The sequence below is a fragment of the Periplaneta americana genome, chromosome 3 (genome assembly GCF_040183065.1).
Source record: "Periplaneta americana isolate PAMFEO1 chromosome 3, P.americana_PAMFEO1_priV1, whole genome shotgun sequence".
Lineage (NCBI taxonomy): Eukaryota > Metazoa > Arthropoda > Insecta > Blattodea > Blattidae > Periplaneta > Periplaneta americana.
In genome coordinates, this window is record NC_091119.1 from 113,114,667 (window position 1) to 113,131,739 (window position 17,073).

Here is a 17,073-nt window from a genome sequence, read left to right on the forward strand (position 1 = left end):
GGTCAATCTGGGTATGATCAGTAGCCCTTGGCTGCAGTTGTGTTGCGTGTTCATAATTTGTTCAGGCATTTTATATTTTATTACTGATTAATTTAGTTACCGGTATAACAGAAAATGTAGTGTGATTGAATTAAGTTTAGTTTCATTTTAATACAACCAAATTTGTAATTTAATTTACAATGTGAGTGTGGAATTGTCACACAGAATATAATTTGAAACTGAGAGTGGATTTGTGACAAAATATAGAAACTGCTCCAAAGAAGGAACCATCTCCTAAAGTTTATATTTCTAAAGGAAGGATGAAATTCTGTAGAGATAAAAGAAGGGGAGGTTTCTTCTTCAAATAGAAATGGTGTAGAAAGAGCAGAAAAATCAGTAGGCCTATAATGAAATAGAATGCAATACATATTATTGTAGGATGCGAAAGATTTCAAAGAATCCTGTTCGACTTAAATTGGTTCCATTCTTTCTAAACATAATATCGCCTTTGTGTAAAACAGCCTTAATATTTTTGGTTCATACACTCTGTAACATGCGACACGAACAATAATTATAATGCTTACGACCCCACAACTCGCCTCACATCCCGCAGTCACCGAAGTTCTCATGTAAACCTTGACAGTGGCGACCTCATTCTTTAATGTTAAGCTGAGCTGAAACGGGTAGTACTTGTTTCAATTTGCGTACAAACTTTCAAGGAGGGTTTTGACTTGGTATTGTGGAAGTTTCCCTTATAGAGAAAGTTCTGAGCAGAATTTAACAGTAATTGAATAATGCGTAAATGGAGTTTGAAGTGCTATGAAACGAGTTTTATTTCATATTTTCACTTAATTTATTGTATTCCATAAATCTTACATTAACATTGAAGTTTTAAGGTGTGAAATAAGTCGAGAGTTATAAAATTCCTTGGCGAGATGGAGTGAAGCAGAGGATTTGCCACATATTACCTGACTTTTGTCTTTCGGTAGGGGAAATCTTCAGTAAAATCCCAACCAAGGTAATCAACCCAAGCGGGAACCTAACCCAATGCCACGTGCAGCTCCAGATCAGCAGACAAGCGCCCTGCCATTGAGAAACAACATGCACTTCCTAGAGACATGATTGGAAACGAAAATAGAGGCAGCTGATATTCATGAAAGTATAACTGCTTTCTGAATCAGCCTTATGATAACTTACAAGACACCCGTAAATGACACATCAATGTTTGTGTGTGTTAATTACAGTAGCCTACAGTACAATTTTTTGTGGTGACAGCTCTTATCGCTTGTAGTGAAAGAGAAGATTGCAGTTCCACAGGTCTACATATAGGCAATTCCGAGAAACAGTTGCCAGCTGTCACGTCTAAGCAATTGGACTGAACCTTTGGGTGGTGATTATTCTGAAATGGGGCTTTTGTCGAAATTTATTTGATGAAAACTTACTTTTGTCCGTTTTATGTGAATATTTGAAGATATGTGTTTACATTTAAAAGAACTAAAATACGTGTTTTTTATGTAAGATAGAATTAAAAATATATGCTCAGGTGATCTTGTTCGAAACTTAAAACACAATTACGCGTTTTGATTAAGGTGAAAATAAAATATTAATTTGTCTAAGAATCTTAGTTCTACTGATGTCTTTACAACAATGTACAGGGTATCTGGCTTAAGCCGTTCATTTTTGCTTAGGCTGCCCAAATAATAGTCGAGACATGTGGGAGGTATTTAATGGTTTCGTAGGGGAATCAGAGGTGGATATAACGTTCACTGACATCACGTAAATATTACGAATTTTAATCTTCGTATGATAATTTTATGTTAAACACGTACTGTAAATCTGTTATGTTAATTATATATTTTCTTTCCCTTTTCCAACGTTTATTCCAGTCTTTGATAATGTTTTTATCGAGATTTGCTCTCTTTATAGTTCCTGTAACATTGTTTTTTATTAATATGCAACTTCGATCTAATTCTTCAAATTAATTTATTTGTTTTATTTCATTCGGAATAAACAACGTATATTTATAAAACAGGCAGCACAGAATTTTAACAAAATGTATTAATTTATTTCAATGTATTTTGAATATGTCACACCTAGTGACACTGTCATGAGAACGTCAAAACCTAGGTAGACCAAGAAAAAAAAAGTTGGATTCAGGCTGTGACGGACCCAGTGGCGTAGCCAGACTAATTATTTTGGGTGGGCCAGATATGCAGGGTTCAGAAAGTATCTGACCCATCTCCTGACAATGCCGCTGCCGTCAACTCTCTCGAAACTCATTCTTGGAAGTCTTATTTAATAACATGCAAAATTATGATAAACAATCATGCAAGGCATACCTATACAAATGCTTCATAAGGTGAACTGGAGCCGTCGAGATTTCCTAGCAACGAATCTGTCGATCTCTGATGATAGGTCCTTCAACAAATCCCAACTTTTCTCCCTCTCAATGGATAGAATTGCTAGATTACAAAGCCTTGTGCTTGACATGATTGTCGAATTTTTCTTCGTTTCAGAGCTTGCCTTAATGAAGGACGAACATTTACTAATATCCATTTTTGGAGACTGAGGTCCTTCCGATAATGAATTTGCAAGAGCAAGAATATCGTCTAAACATACCAAATAGAATAAGGTGTCAAATTTTTCTAGCTGATGTAACAATTCAGTAGCCTCCACAGCTTCCTTCTTTTTATCTCTGTCAGACAATTTTTAGACCCAATCCAACACAGTTAAATTGGCTCTTGAAAAAATGAACGCATTTTTTGACTTCTTACCTTAATGCTATCGACTGTAACTATTTCTCTGGATCCATGGTTTAGTTTTAATGTTGAGTATTTGCCATTAAAACGCAAAAATTCGCAAATATTTTTAGTGGGCCTGTACCCACCTGGCCTACCCGCTGGCTACGCCACTGGACAGACCATATGGTCTAAGACATACGAGATCGATAACAACCCGTATGGAGTTTGCTTGCTGAACAACTCATAGGCTATTTAATTCTTCTTTCACTTTTCTCTTACGAGCTTCAGAGATTCGAACCGTGAATGGTTACAGACAGTAGCATTCGAGCTTTCATAGCTATTGCTGTGGAACATTCTTGTTCACATGATGTTACAATGGATTGCTTATTTCCATTTTGAAGTAGTCGTAATTAGAATATTCTAGAATCACCTGGATTCGAGGTTTTAAATTAAAAAGTACGAAAGGAAGGACCGAGTATTGAACCCTCTCAGGCAGCCGAAACATTCTTACGAACACAACACTCTTGCTAAGAGCCATGAACTATCCTCGAGAGATCGGCTATTGTAATTGTTGTTTCTTTACTCAGATGCATCGTATGAATTTATTAATGTATCAATTAGTCCACCGAACCTATATATCTGTTTTTTTTTTTTATTTTAGCTTTTCTCAATCGTTATTTAAACTAAAGTAAAAGCTCTGCGAGTTACAAATTTCAACAACGAAAAGTATTGTCTTTCCACCCCTAGTCGTGTTGTGCGTGATGCCTAAAACAATTTATGAACTGCTTGAGTCAGACACTGTACAATACATACCAAGCAGTTGAACTATACAAAAATATACAATACACAGCAAGGAGATTAATTCAATTTACAAGCCTAAACAATCCATCAGTTGAGCTATACAAAATTATGCTGTACGCAGCAAGCAGATTTATTCATTTTACAAGCATAAACAATTCATCAGTTGAGCAGCTATACAAAATTATGCAATAAATAGCAAATAAATTAATTCAGTTTACAAGCATAAACAATTCATTAGTTAAGATATACAAAATTATGCAATACATAGCAAGTATATTAATTCAGTTTACAAGCCTAAACAATTCATCAATTGAGGTATACAAAATTATGCAATACATAGCAAATAGATTAATTCATTTAAAACTTTCTTAGTTGAAACGTTAAAAGTGTTATAATTTTAGAGAGGTTATGTACCAGTACCTCATGACAGACAGGACCTGTTTCGACACCATATGGTGTCATCTTCAATCTTTTTCGAATTACTGCTGCTCCAGCTGATCTTGATTTCCGACATTTACGTTCGTCAGTTGTAGGGGTGGGAGTGTGTTGCTCTTATGGTGGGGAGTAGTTCTTTGTGAGTCATGTATTATATATCGAATAATGTATGGCTATGGGTATTGAATTGTAATTGTGTGTTAAGTATATGTTGTGAGTATGTTATTGTATGCTAGTATATTTCATATACGAAATATATAAGCATACAATAACACACTCACAACATATACAGTGACATCAAAAACTTTTTCCTTACATATTTATTGTACCTTGTTTTCTGACTATAGGCTACCATGCAGACTTTGCTTAATCGTAAGTTTTAGTTGCCATGGTAATATTTTACACTGCATAGGTACAATTAATTAGAACATAGTTAAAAATGCAAGGAAAAGTTTTTGATATCACTTTACTTAATAGGCTACACAATTACAGTTCAATACCCATACATTATTCGATATCATAATACATGACACACAAACAACCACCTCCCACCATAAGAGCAACACACCCCCACCCCTACAACTGACGAACTAAATGCCGGAAATCAAGAACAGCTGTAGCAGCAGTAGTTCGAAAGACACTGAAGATGACACTGCACCGGTGTCGAAACCCGTCTGTCATAAGGTACATAACCTCTTTAAAATTATAACACTCTTTACGTTTCAACTAAGAAAGTTTTAAGTTTTAAACAAGTGTTAACGTGAACAAGAAACAATGAGATTAATTCAGTTTACAAGCATAAACAATTCAATACATAGCGAGTAGATTAATTCAGTTTACAAACTTAAACAATTCTTCAGTTGTAGCTGAGATAACTTATTGTGCTGGTTTCTATTTAACATTGTTTTATTTTATGTGCTGGTAATAGCTTCACTTTTATTAAAATCATTAATATAATATAAATTCTTTTAGGGATATCCATTTGCCAATGTTGCACTTCATATGTTTAAAGAAAACAAACCTTGCTGGATCAAAATTCAGGTGAATCTCTTAGTGATTGCTGGTGTGTGAACAGGTTTTCCTGGAAGCAATGATCAAAGTCCATTAGAAGTTATTTGCATTGTTACGGAAAAAATAGAGTAGGCTTATATTATTTCTCTCATATTATTTGTGAGATGTTGTATTAACAGCACTTCATACCAAAAGATGATATAAAATAAAATTTAAATATGAAGAATGTCTAAAAACTTTAAAACTTCAAAAACTTCACATATTAAAACGTGTTAAAAAAGGTAATATAGGCCTACCTTATTATGCCATACAGCCATTTGAGACTCATTTCCTCTATCTTCAGCAGATAGACTGTTTTGAAGTTTTTAGACTTTTATAATATTTAAATATTAAGTGTTATATCAATAAAATAATATTATTTCCACTTCAATCAATTGTCACCTTTCTTCTAGTAACTCTTCAAAATAATGAATTTTTCTTTTATTGTTTGTACATACTGCCACCACAACTGCCATTGCCAATATCACTACCACCACCATCACACTGCATAGCTTAGGCTCTTAGTCCTTTTCGTTTTCACAAAGATTAATAAAATGTTGATATCCTTGCTTGATTCGTCAACAGAAGTACTTTCAAACTGTTTATTTTGAGGCTTGTAGGTATGCTAAAATTCCCCATACTGGTACATGGTAGATGTAACATATCGCACCTGGGGAAGAAGACGGCCATAATGGTAAAAACTGTACTACTGAGATATTTGAAGTTCAGTGTGTAATAAGTACATTTGATTTGCAGCAGTATTGTACAGATACATTTACGCTCTGCCTCCAAATTTTAACCTACCACTTGTGGCAGTATAGAAACAGACAGAGAAAGTTTTCCTATATTATGCAGCAATGTTATCTCAATTCATGAAATTTTTGCACTGTGGCCCTCTTCTTTCCAAGGCGCGATATATAGAGAATGAACAGGGATACAATTCCACAGTTTATTATCAAATACAGGCCAAAGACAAGAAGAGATCGAAGGTGTCTTCTGAAGAGACTTCTTCATAAGAGGCCAGAATGGATCACATAACCATCTCCAGTATAGTTTTAATAATAATAATAATAATAATAATAATAATAATAATAATAATAATAATAATAATAATAATAGTAATTATATAATGATAATAATAATAATAGTAATAATAATGATAATGATATTAATAATAATAATAATAATAATAATAATAATAATAATAATAATGATAATGATATTAATAATAATAATAATAATAATAATAATAATAGCAATAATAATAACATTTCTATGTCTCTTCAGTGCTTTTGGGTCGTTCAACATTACTCTACATTAATTGATCTGGATTGTTTCAAATTTAAATATTAAACTGTTATCTTCTTCGTTTATCTTGTTATTCAGGTTTCTGATCCCTAATTGTTATAGTTTTTTTATAAATTTTATTCTCTGAAACTTGGATATTTTGTGTAATTCATCTGATTGTATGTAAAAAGTCAGTTACATTTGTGTACGGATTGCTTATAATTGTTTCATACTTAATAGAAAGTTGTTTAATATTTAGGTTGCTCTTACATTTAATTGTACCGAATGTAGTTTTTTTTTACCAAGTGTAATGTATTCCACCACACGTGATAATAGTTTAGAAATATCTTTTGTCATCAGCGTAATATTATATAATTTATACCTTTAGAATCAGCAGTATTGAGACTTATTGCCGTAATGTTACCTTACTGTAAAATTGTTCAGTGTAGAGTAAAGCAATTAATTACAAAATTTTACTTCCTAAATTCTGTTTAAATTTTTCTTGTAGGAGTTGTCCTGGCAGTGTTGCCAGCACGTTGGAAGCAAACAAGTACAAATTGCTCATGAGGATTCCTTTGGATGACTTGGAAATAGTCAAAGGTTAGTGTACTACAACTTTGGATCTGCTTATACTAGTGATGTTTCCAAAGTACTCAGACACCTGAGTAATTCTGAAACTGGAATCTAGAACAGACATATCCCTTTCATCAATGACTGATTGCTTCAGAGACTTGCAAATCTGTACGTATTTTAACAATTCTGTTTCGAATGAAGGAATAGCTGTTAAATTCAATTAAAGTAAATATGTTTTAGCGTCTAACTTTAATCTTCAGGGCTAAAATAGACGAGAAAGTTTTCCTGCACTACGAAATGCCATTGATGCAAGGAGACTCGCATATTTTAAGCGATAAAGTGCTCATTAATATTTTATGTTTAATCACAGTTTTTGTTCCTATTATTATGATGGAATTAGTAACTTTGTATTTGGTTTTAAATACTTGTGTACAATTTTTGAAAGGAACTAGGCAAGATAATTTATTCTCGCATGTTTATAAAAAATACCGTAAAATGGGGTGAATAGGATCAGTGAGGGGCATAGGATCAAAACTTCATTCTTGGTTACAAAGTTTTGTTATAAACTGCAATTGAGCAGGAAGACAGTCATTGGTTACTATATTGTTCTAGTACGCAATGACTGTCTTCCCGCTCAATTGCAGTTTATAACAAAACTTTATAACCAAGAATGAAGTTTTGATCCTATTCCCCTCACTGATCCTATTCTCCCCATTTTACAGTATCTCGTCTTGCTTTTAATATGAAGTATAATCTGTTCCATGATTATTTTTGAAGAACAGCGGTACGTATTTTGATTGTACAAAGGTAACAGTCATTAGTATTTTAATTAGAGACTGGAAGAAATGATTGAATGGGGGATTAACTGCTTGTTATTAATTTTGTTGAAATGAATTTTGATGTAAAAAGTTTAAATTTTAAAATTAAAGTTTCAAAGACATAAGGAAAGGCAAAAACTATAATTAAATACGCGTACATGATGTTGATATTGACAATGTTGAAATTATAATGCACATTGTGTTTATACATAAGTAAATAAATTGCATATAATTCGAGCTGCGCAACTTGAAAAATGACATTACTACAAAAAAATTGCATTTATCGTTTACATACAATACTCTATTTACGTGGTGCAACTTCGTTACACTCAGCTCCACCTCTCATAGTTTTTGTTCAGCTGTCGAATATCTGCTATTAACCCTTTCCAGCCCAAATTAAATTGAAAAAAAAATATATATATATATTTTGACATGAAGGAGAAACGCTGCCCGATAGTGTTTTGTTTCGGGATTTCAGGGGTGCCAGCTATCTTAAAAATAACTAAGAATATGGCTATGATAACATATGGAGTCACTTGGCATTTTACATGCATTCTCAGAGCAGGTAAAGTGTATGATGCCATATAGAATCATTGGGCTGGAAAGGGTTAAGGCTCCACAAAGTGTATAGGAAAGACTGGTACTTCTATACATTTTATAAGAATCGCAGGGAACAATTAAAGTCGTTAATACAAAAGAAAGATACGTTAATCAGAAGGTCCATATAATAAACAAAACATTTTGTAGTAACATTGAGATTTTTAAGAACTAACAGACCTAAGTCTGTATGCAGCAATGGAATATAAACAAATATTTGTATTTTTTTCATTGATGTAACAGATCTGATAATTGTTGCCCTTCAAGTGACAGTCACTGATATCTCTTTTCTATACAAAAATGCCCATTTCATGTACAATACCGGTATCCTAAATGCGTGAAACTGTTTATGAAGTTTTGAAAGGAGACTACTTAAAGATAATGCACTTTTATTTGTGAATTGTAAGGTTTAGACATCGCTTAATAAATTCTGCTGATTTATTCATCTCAAGCCCAACTTTGTTAACAGCATTTTTCATTTTTATTTATTGCGGTAGTCTGCTGACTCAATTTTCTATAAACATTTTTTCCACTCTATAAAAAATCAGCGTTTTATGTGATATGTCGTGTTTCTTGTGCTTTCTCGGCCGTATACTGGCTGAGTCTGTGACTGTTGCAAACTTTTAGGGTGATAGAGATGGGCAACAGGAACAATTTTTTACATAGGAACCCATGCCCGGAAAATAGTTAAAGTCCTGATAAGTGTAATCAGTATGACTAGCTAACATCGAACTCATGGCCATCTGTCTGAAGTTTGGTTGTAGACTTCCTGTTTCCTGCAAACGTTGACTGATTCTCATAGATATGGTACAAACTCAGAATTAGGCTTTTGGGCATTCCACCGTATCGTGGAGCTTGACTTTTCCAAGTTCCGGACCTACATACAGGTTCCAATATCAGGGCAGATAGATAAGACCAGACAGGTTGCCTATTCTGTTGAACTCGTTACGTCTGCTACTCTTTTTGTAATAACTGAAATTGATAGAAGGTAAATGAAAATCTGATTTGTGTCTTGTATTAAAAGTATGACTGTTCTGATTAGTATTAAATGCATTTTGATTTTCAACATAAAATCTCACAAGGAAAGAATATATTCACAGGATAAGGCCAAGATTTCTGAAGTTTGAAAAATATTAAAATATAATTGAAGAGTCCACTGCAAGAATGATGGATGTCATTTGGATTACATTTTGCAGGAGAAGCAATTGAAAGTTTGAAATATTTAGCACTCAAAGCTTAACTGTGATTTTCCGATCATTACTGGACAATGACTATCAGTGTTAATGCCATATAACTCTGTATGTAGATTCTATATGTCTTAAGCTATGCATTGAGAGTTTGGTTCATTTTCGACAAGAAAGTGACATCCATCATTCTTGCAGTGGACTCTTCAATTGAAATATAATAAATAACACAATTTTTTCATCAAGGCTTAAAAACAATATACTCTGCATACTTCCACTCAGTACCTAATGAGTTTTGGAATAATATTCTGGGGAAATTCTACAGATAGTAACAGTATATTTTTACTACAGAAAAGAATAATTAGAACAATAGTAGGTGCCAAATCTAGGGAATCGTGTAGGACCATTAAAAAAAACTATAAATAATGCCCATGGCTTGTCAGTATATTCTTTCATTAATAAACTTCCTCATATGTAATTGTGAAAACTTTGTAACTAATTCATCAGTTCATAGCATAAATACGCGTCAAAAAATGATTTTCATACTCCATTGGCAAGTCTATCATGCTATCAAAAAGGAGTGTGTTATATGGCAATAAGAATTTTTAATAGCCTCCCTATGGATATAAAAAAAAATCAAACTCAAAACATAAGATTATTTAGGGCCAAATTAAAGAACTATCTGATTTCTCACGCCTTCTATTCTGTAAGTGAATTTATGACATTCAACAACATATCATGAATATTTCTATCTTGTATTAATTTTAAGTATTGATTCTAAACCTTTATGTTGTACTAGTAGACTATATTGTAAAACTCTTCTGTATCAACTAGACTGTGACTGTAATTAAGACTATTAAGATTTTTTTACACGTTCCATATTCTAGCTGTGAAGTGATGTATGAATACCATAGAATGTAAATAAATACAAGACAATACGATCAGACATGTTTCGGGGTTACTGCTTACCCATCATCAGTAATTAATAGTGCGGTAATAGAAATGTTTAAAATTAATGATCACAAAAATTTTGTAATGCACATGAATATCTTTTGTTAGAATTGTACATCACAAAAATTACAATGTTGTTTTCAGTTTAAAATTGTAAAGAATTGCTATAAAAATAATTTAAAATTCCTCATCTTATTAACATATTATGAATTTATCGTAAGTGCTGTGATGTTGCATAAGATTGTCTAAAGAAGAATGGGCAATGATATATTTAGGATTGACTCACCAGATTGATAAGATTTTGTGTCTTCTTGACTGACTTGATGTGGACCTTCTACTGCACTGTTAAATAGTGAACACGTGCATATTTATTTGAAAAATCTTTTTACAGGATGTCCTTTGCATTACTGACATTATTCTTATGTCTTTCTTTTGTAAAATAAAAATATGTTTAGCTTCAGGTGTGTTAGCCGAAAATATTCCAAATTTGATTACAAAATCAGGGAGAAGATTCCCTTACATGCCGTAAATCTAACTTCACTTTCTTTCCGAAGGGGACCATACCAAAGGTTTTAATCATTCTTAAAAATCAATAACCTTTGACAGGACAATACAAGGACATTTTTAAAATGTTGTGTATTACAGTCACACCTCCCATTTGATGTGAGTTAAATATAACGAGTCATTGGGGCCTAAATGCCCTGGACTAACCTAATCCGCGTCTATTTTATTGCTGGTATTCAAATAAATTAGAAGTTTGTAATTTAAGTGGGCTACAGTATTTTGGAAATTTATAAATACAACATTGTTTCGTACGAAAAGAGAAATCTAAAGGAAATTATTATTGTTTATTGAAATAAAGTCAATAATCTACTATTTTAGTAAACAAATAAAAGCTTTTGTATATTGTTTATAACATTATAATAATAGTTATGAAGTTCTTGTTCTTGTAAATTATCTTTTTGTTGTGAACAACTTTTGATCAATGAGAGATAGCTAACCCACCTTAAAAGATTGTACGACTTTGTTAAATTTGTCACATTTCTACGACAATAAAAATTGTCTTCCTTCTAGTAGTTTTAATTTTTGCTGTGGGTTATCTCACTCTCGCGCTAAATAATTTGAACATTACCCTACAAGTAGTATATCAAAACAACATAAAAATGACTAGTAACTGTATGCAATAATTAGGCAAGAATCACGTTGGGAAACAAATGCTGTGATTTGTTTGTCCAGCGAAAGATGAGAACCTTCGTCGTATGATGAGCGAGATGGAACACCTGGCCGAGGATGTGGCCACTCTGAACCAGATCACGGATCTCACTGCATCCCTGCACTGCCAGCACAGCCAGCTGGAGGAGGTGGTGCGGGACCTGCTGGCATCCATCAACAAACAACTGGCTGAGCGCCAGACCAGTGATTCCCAGCTTTCCTACCTCGAGCTCACTCTCAACACTCAGTGAGTACAGCATGTCCACATGCAATTGCTGGTGGACAAGGACTCATTTCTGGACATAATTACACTATCATACAGATGAGCAAAATGTTAGTAACACTATATATATATATATAACACAGACACAATTAATTATTCATTTGGAATTCATTCAGTAAACCTAAAGAATAATATATAAAATGTTTCTGTACGTATTTCTTTCTCTCGCTTCCACATACGCGTGCGCACACACACACACACACACACACACACACACACACACACACACACACACTGAGGTTGCCAGATTTTGAGATGGGAAATAAGGAACACCTTTCATCCACATTTGGTTTCCTAGAAAAAACATTAAGTGTATAAGAAGAGAATTCATTCATTCATAGTTTTCTGTCCAAATGTAGGTCTTTCACTGCAAATCCAACATTCTCCAATCTTTCTATTTTCTGCCTTCATCTTAGTCTCCGCATATTATCCATATATCTTAATGTCTTCTATCATCTGATATATTCTTCTGCTCTGAACTTTCCTTCCTTTCACCATTCCTTCCAATGTATCCTTCGGTAGGCAATTTCTTCTCAATCAGTGACCCAACCCATTGTATTACATATTAATTAATACAATTAATCTTGTTATGATTTATGGATTATACAGAGCGATTCAGATCACCTGTAACAGTCATTTATTTCGGAAACTAGTGCATTAAAATTTTCGAGACAAAGATATTAATTACTAAAGCACATGTGAACTTTCACTTGAGCTTGATTTCATCAATAAATCTTAACAGGAAGTAGGGTCAGTGGCGTGGCGTACCACTTTAAAATTTCAAATGGGAGTAGTGGTCAAATATGGTACCATTTGATAGAGCTCTTCAAAACAAACAACTTTCAGAGGAAACGTCTTTTTTTATTCCTACTCTTTCAATGAGAAAACGTACAACAAATAATGGATGATTCGAGTCACCTTTAAGTCATTTATTTCGGAAACTAGTGCATTAAAATTTTCCAGACAAAAATATTTTTAACTAAAGCACATGTGAACTTTCACTTGAGCTTGATTTCATCAATAAATCTTAACAGGAAGTAGGGTCAGTGGCGTGTCACTTTAAAATTTCAAATGGGAGTCCGGTCAAATTTGGTATTATTTGATAGAGCTCTTCAAAACAAACAACTTTCATAGGAAACGTTTTTATTAATTCCTACTCTTTCAATGAGAAAACGTACGAAAAGATAATGCCATCAATATTGAGAAATGTTACAATACGAAAATGTAAACAAGACAATTAATATTGACAGATGTTACTGAAAACTGGAGAATGTCATTAATTTTGACAAATGTTCAAACTGTCTGCTGTTCTGAGCAGCACACACCCGTACTCTTGTTCTAACACTGTCAGTGACTCCTAATACTTCGGCGTGGTCAAGTGACTGGCAGGTCTCTCGGATTCGCTGTTTCATGTCATCTCTTGTTGTGAGACGATCTTGATAGACGATGTTTTTTAACTGTCCCCAAAGATAGAAATCCAAAGGATTCAAGTCAGGAGATCGTGCTGGCCATGTCACAGGACCGCATCTCCCAATCCATCGTCCAGGGAAGAGCTGATTTGCTATGTCACGTGCCACCAAAGAGAAATGAGCTGGGCAACCATCCTGCTGTAGCCACATTACTGCTCGTGTTGCCAGTGGCACGTCTTCCAAAAGCTGGTTTAAGATGTTCTTCAGGAAGTCGTATTGTAACATTTCTCAGTATTGATGGCATTGTTTTTCGTACGTTTTCTCATTGAAAGAGTAGGAATTAATAAAAACGTTTCCTATGAAAGTTGTTTGTTTTGAAGAGCTCTATCAAATAGTACCAAATTTGACTGGACTCCCATTTGAAATTTTAAAGTGATACGCCACTGACCCTACTTCCTGTTAAGATTGATTGATTAAATCAAGCTCAAGTGAAAGTTCACATGTGCTTTAGTTAAAAATATTTTTGTCTGGAAAATTTTAATGCATTAGTTTCCGAAATAAATGACTTAATGGTGGTCCGAATCACCCATTATTTTTTGTACGTTTTCTCATTGAAAGAGTAGGAATTAATAAAAACGTTTCCTCTGAAAGTTGTTTGTTTTGAAGAGCTCTATCAAATGGTACCATATTTGACCACTACTCCCATTTGAAATTTTAAAGTGATACGCCACTTTACTTCCTGTTAAGATTTATTGATGAAATCAAGATCAAGTGAAAGTTCACATGTGCTTTAGTAATAAATATTTTTGTCTCGAAAATTTTAATGCCCTAGTTTCCGAAATAAATTACTGTTACAGGTGGTCTGAATCACTCTGTATATTGTAATTATTTATTACGTCATATAATTATATTGTGAACATATGCTTTCATTTTATATACTTCTATGTTTAACCTGCATTTCTCACTTGAATATGCCATATTTAATTATTTATTCAACGGTATATAACAAAACCTTGTAAAATTCACTACAGTTTTCATCATTGTTGAATTATACAAAAAGTTCATTGTTTGTAGTATTCACATTCATGTAGTTCACATTTGTAGTATTCTGTTTTTTTCACCCTTCATTTTGTAGCCAATACTGAAAATAATCGCCGTAAACGAGGAAAAACGTATCAAGAACTTCATTAAAAATGTAATATTTTTCGGTTTTTGTGCACCAGTTTAATCTAGGAAATACACCAATTTTTCTGGTACTGTCATACATACTACTACGCCTCTACCAACTATACTGCAACTGTAGGTACTGCGCATGGGATTTGGAATTTGAAAACAGAACATTGTGTGTATGGTTCAAGATTCGCACTGTACGTGGAATAAAAAGAACTAAAACCGTATTGTTCCAGGTAAAGCTATACACCTGGCAATCCTAACATATGCACGCACGCACACACACACACACACACACACATACACACACACACACATACATGAAAACAAACACACACAACTAACACGAGCATAAGCACATAAAGCTAACACAAATATAAGTATGCATGACACTAACACACAGGTTTTTTTCTCTACCCACAGTGAATTCACTCTTCTGTCTATTAGGCGAGAATGCTGTGGTTCCCAACACACTGAAGTAATAATAGGCAGGCGGGAAAACAGTTGTTTTGCACATGTTGTTCATATTGATAAGAATACTCTGTAACACTCATTTACAAAAGTTCATTCTTGTGTCGGAATCGCTTGAAATTCATGATTGTAATTCATGCGCTTGTGTTGTCTAATTTAGCTTTAATTTAAATATCAGTAACTTTCTTGCGACTCTTGCTGATAATTTAGATGCAACAACCTCCTTCACTAATAATTTGAGAGATTTTCTCTGGAAATTTTCGAGCCTAGCACCAGTATCGTCTGAACTTTCTTCAGTGACAACTCTCTAAATTTGTTTATCAATTAAGAAGATAGTCTCTCTTAATTTCTTGACTATATCCCGCACTCGATGGATTAAAGACTGCAGAATCTGGAAGTTCTACCTAGAATATTCTTCTCAGTGTTACTACAGACAACGTTTTCACAAACAATACCATTATTGTTCAATGAATAAAGTTTTGCTCTTAACGCTTGATTACCTGTGCTAAAATGTACGTGTGCATTGTGACTAATGTGACATCGCGCTTTTTACCCATCATTTGTAAGAAGAGGAAATTCATAGTGAAACATAGCGGAACACGTGTTGTCAGCAAATAGCTGGATACACTACGAAGATAGATAGAGAATGACTATAAGTCTGATTTATGTTCTGATCCGTATATATAATATATTAAGATCTAGCAAGTGTGGTAGCCCTGGAGACAGTGTGTCTTGAAATCAGAATGTCTGGGATTTGATCTCCCGAGACTGGCAATCCTGAGTCCTGACTGAAGTTTTTCTAGGGCTCTCTGAGTCACACCAGACAAACTCAGGCAGTGTTCCTTAATTACAGTATGGGCTACAACAGCAAAGTTTTCTATTTAGATTTGTTAAGCATTTAGATCTGTGCACATAAGTACTTAGATAAGCATTTAGATTTGTAGCCTAAAATTCCTATATTTATATATAACTTTTGTTTGTTTATCTTTTTGTTGTATGTAACTGCCACCAGAAGAAAACACAAAGCTGTTTTAGAGATGAATTTTCCTGTAGTACCGATGATAACAATACGTAACAAATTTTAACTTTTTCTATTTGTGCTGGGTATGTGACACATGTTTTCTATATAATTTGAACCTCCTGAATACGAATATGACAATAAAAACAGTTGTTGGTTACGGGTTTTGAGAAATTTTCGAATTTATATCTATTCAAAATACAGCTTTATATAATGACAATAAGGTTAAATATTCACTGTTCAGAAGATTACAACTTTCTTTTCCTGCATTTTCGTTTATACTGGGTAACAAGTACATCACGAGCTAAAGTCCAACAATAGTCTGCTAGCATATTGGTACTCCACTGTCCTTGGTATATTTTTTTCCATAGTTGAAATTTCTTGATGAAAGCGCTCACCATGCTCATCACTGAACTTGCCGCAATTCTCGGAGAAAAAGTCAAGATGAGAGTGAAGGAAGTGAATATGCTCTTTTGAGGAACTGCTTTCGTATTCGAAGGCTTCAGAAGAGCCAGCTTCTTCTTCGGGTGGTGAAGAAAAATCATGTACAAAATTAGTTGTAGGTTTTGGCACAGGCAATTCGGAACTGTGAGGGACTGGTCGGATGGAATGTTTGGATAGGAGATTGTACATTTGCTTTTAGATGTCGTACCCTGTACTGGTGGAGTCAAACAAAAGTAACAGTCTGTATTATGATTTGTTGGTTCCCTCCAAATCATTGGTACCGAAAACTTCATGGCTTGATTTTTTCTCCTTTAACCAGTAGGCCTATTGTAAATTTGAGGTACAAGTTTTGCAACAAATATTAGGGGCTCATTTTTTATCAAAATCGCCTGCTTTGCACCCAAAATATAATTCGTATAATTTTTGAGTTAATGGGGTTAATTTGGATTTTTGTTTAACTGGAACGAACTCACCACATATATAGCAGAAACTATCGGTTTTGTTAACACACTTACGAGACATTTTGTACTTATCCCGTATAATATAAACTATTAATTATCATTAAAGCACACTTTAAAGAAATACACGTCTTACACAGAATACTAACACCACGGAAATTTCCTGGTGAATTGAAGCGATTTCATGCAGCA

The 17,073-nt window shown here is 33.7% G+C and overlaps 1 protein-coding gene across 4 annotated transcripts in view; it reads left to right on the forward strand.

The window, feature by feature from the left end:
- The window catches only part of LOC138696394 (rho guanine nucleotide exchange factor 17), a 348,700-nt gene that overhangs the window by 303,810 nt on the left and 27,817 nt on the right, over positions 1–17,073 (forward strand). For all 4 annotated transcript variants that reach the window (XM_069821296.1, XM_069821295.1, XM_069821297.1 and 1 more), the window contains exons 9-10: positions 6,802–6,893; positions 11,653–11,875. In XM_069821296.1, the coding sequence (XP_069677397.1) occupies positions 6,802–6,893; positions 11,653–11,875 (315 nt within the window). The remainder of the gene's footprint in view (positions 1–6,801; positions 6,894–11,652; positions 11,876–17,073) is intronic.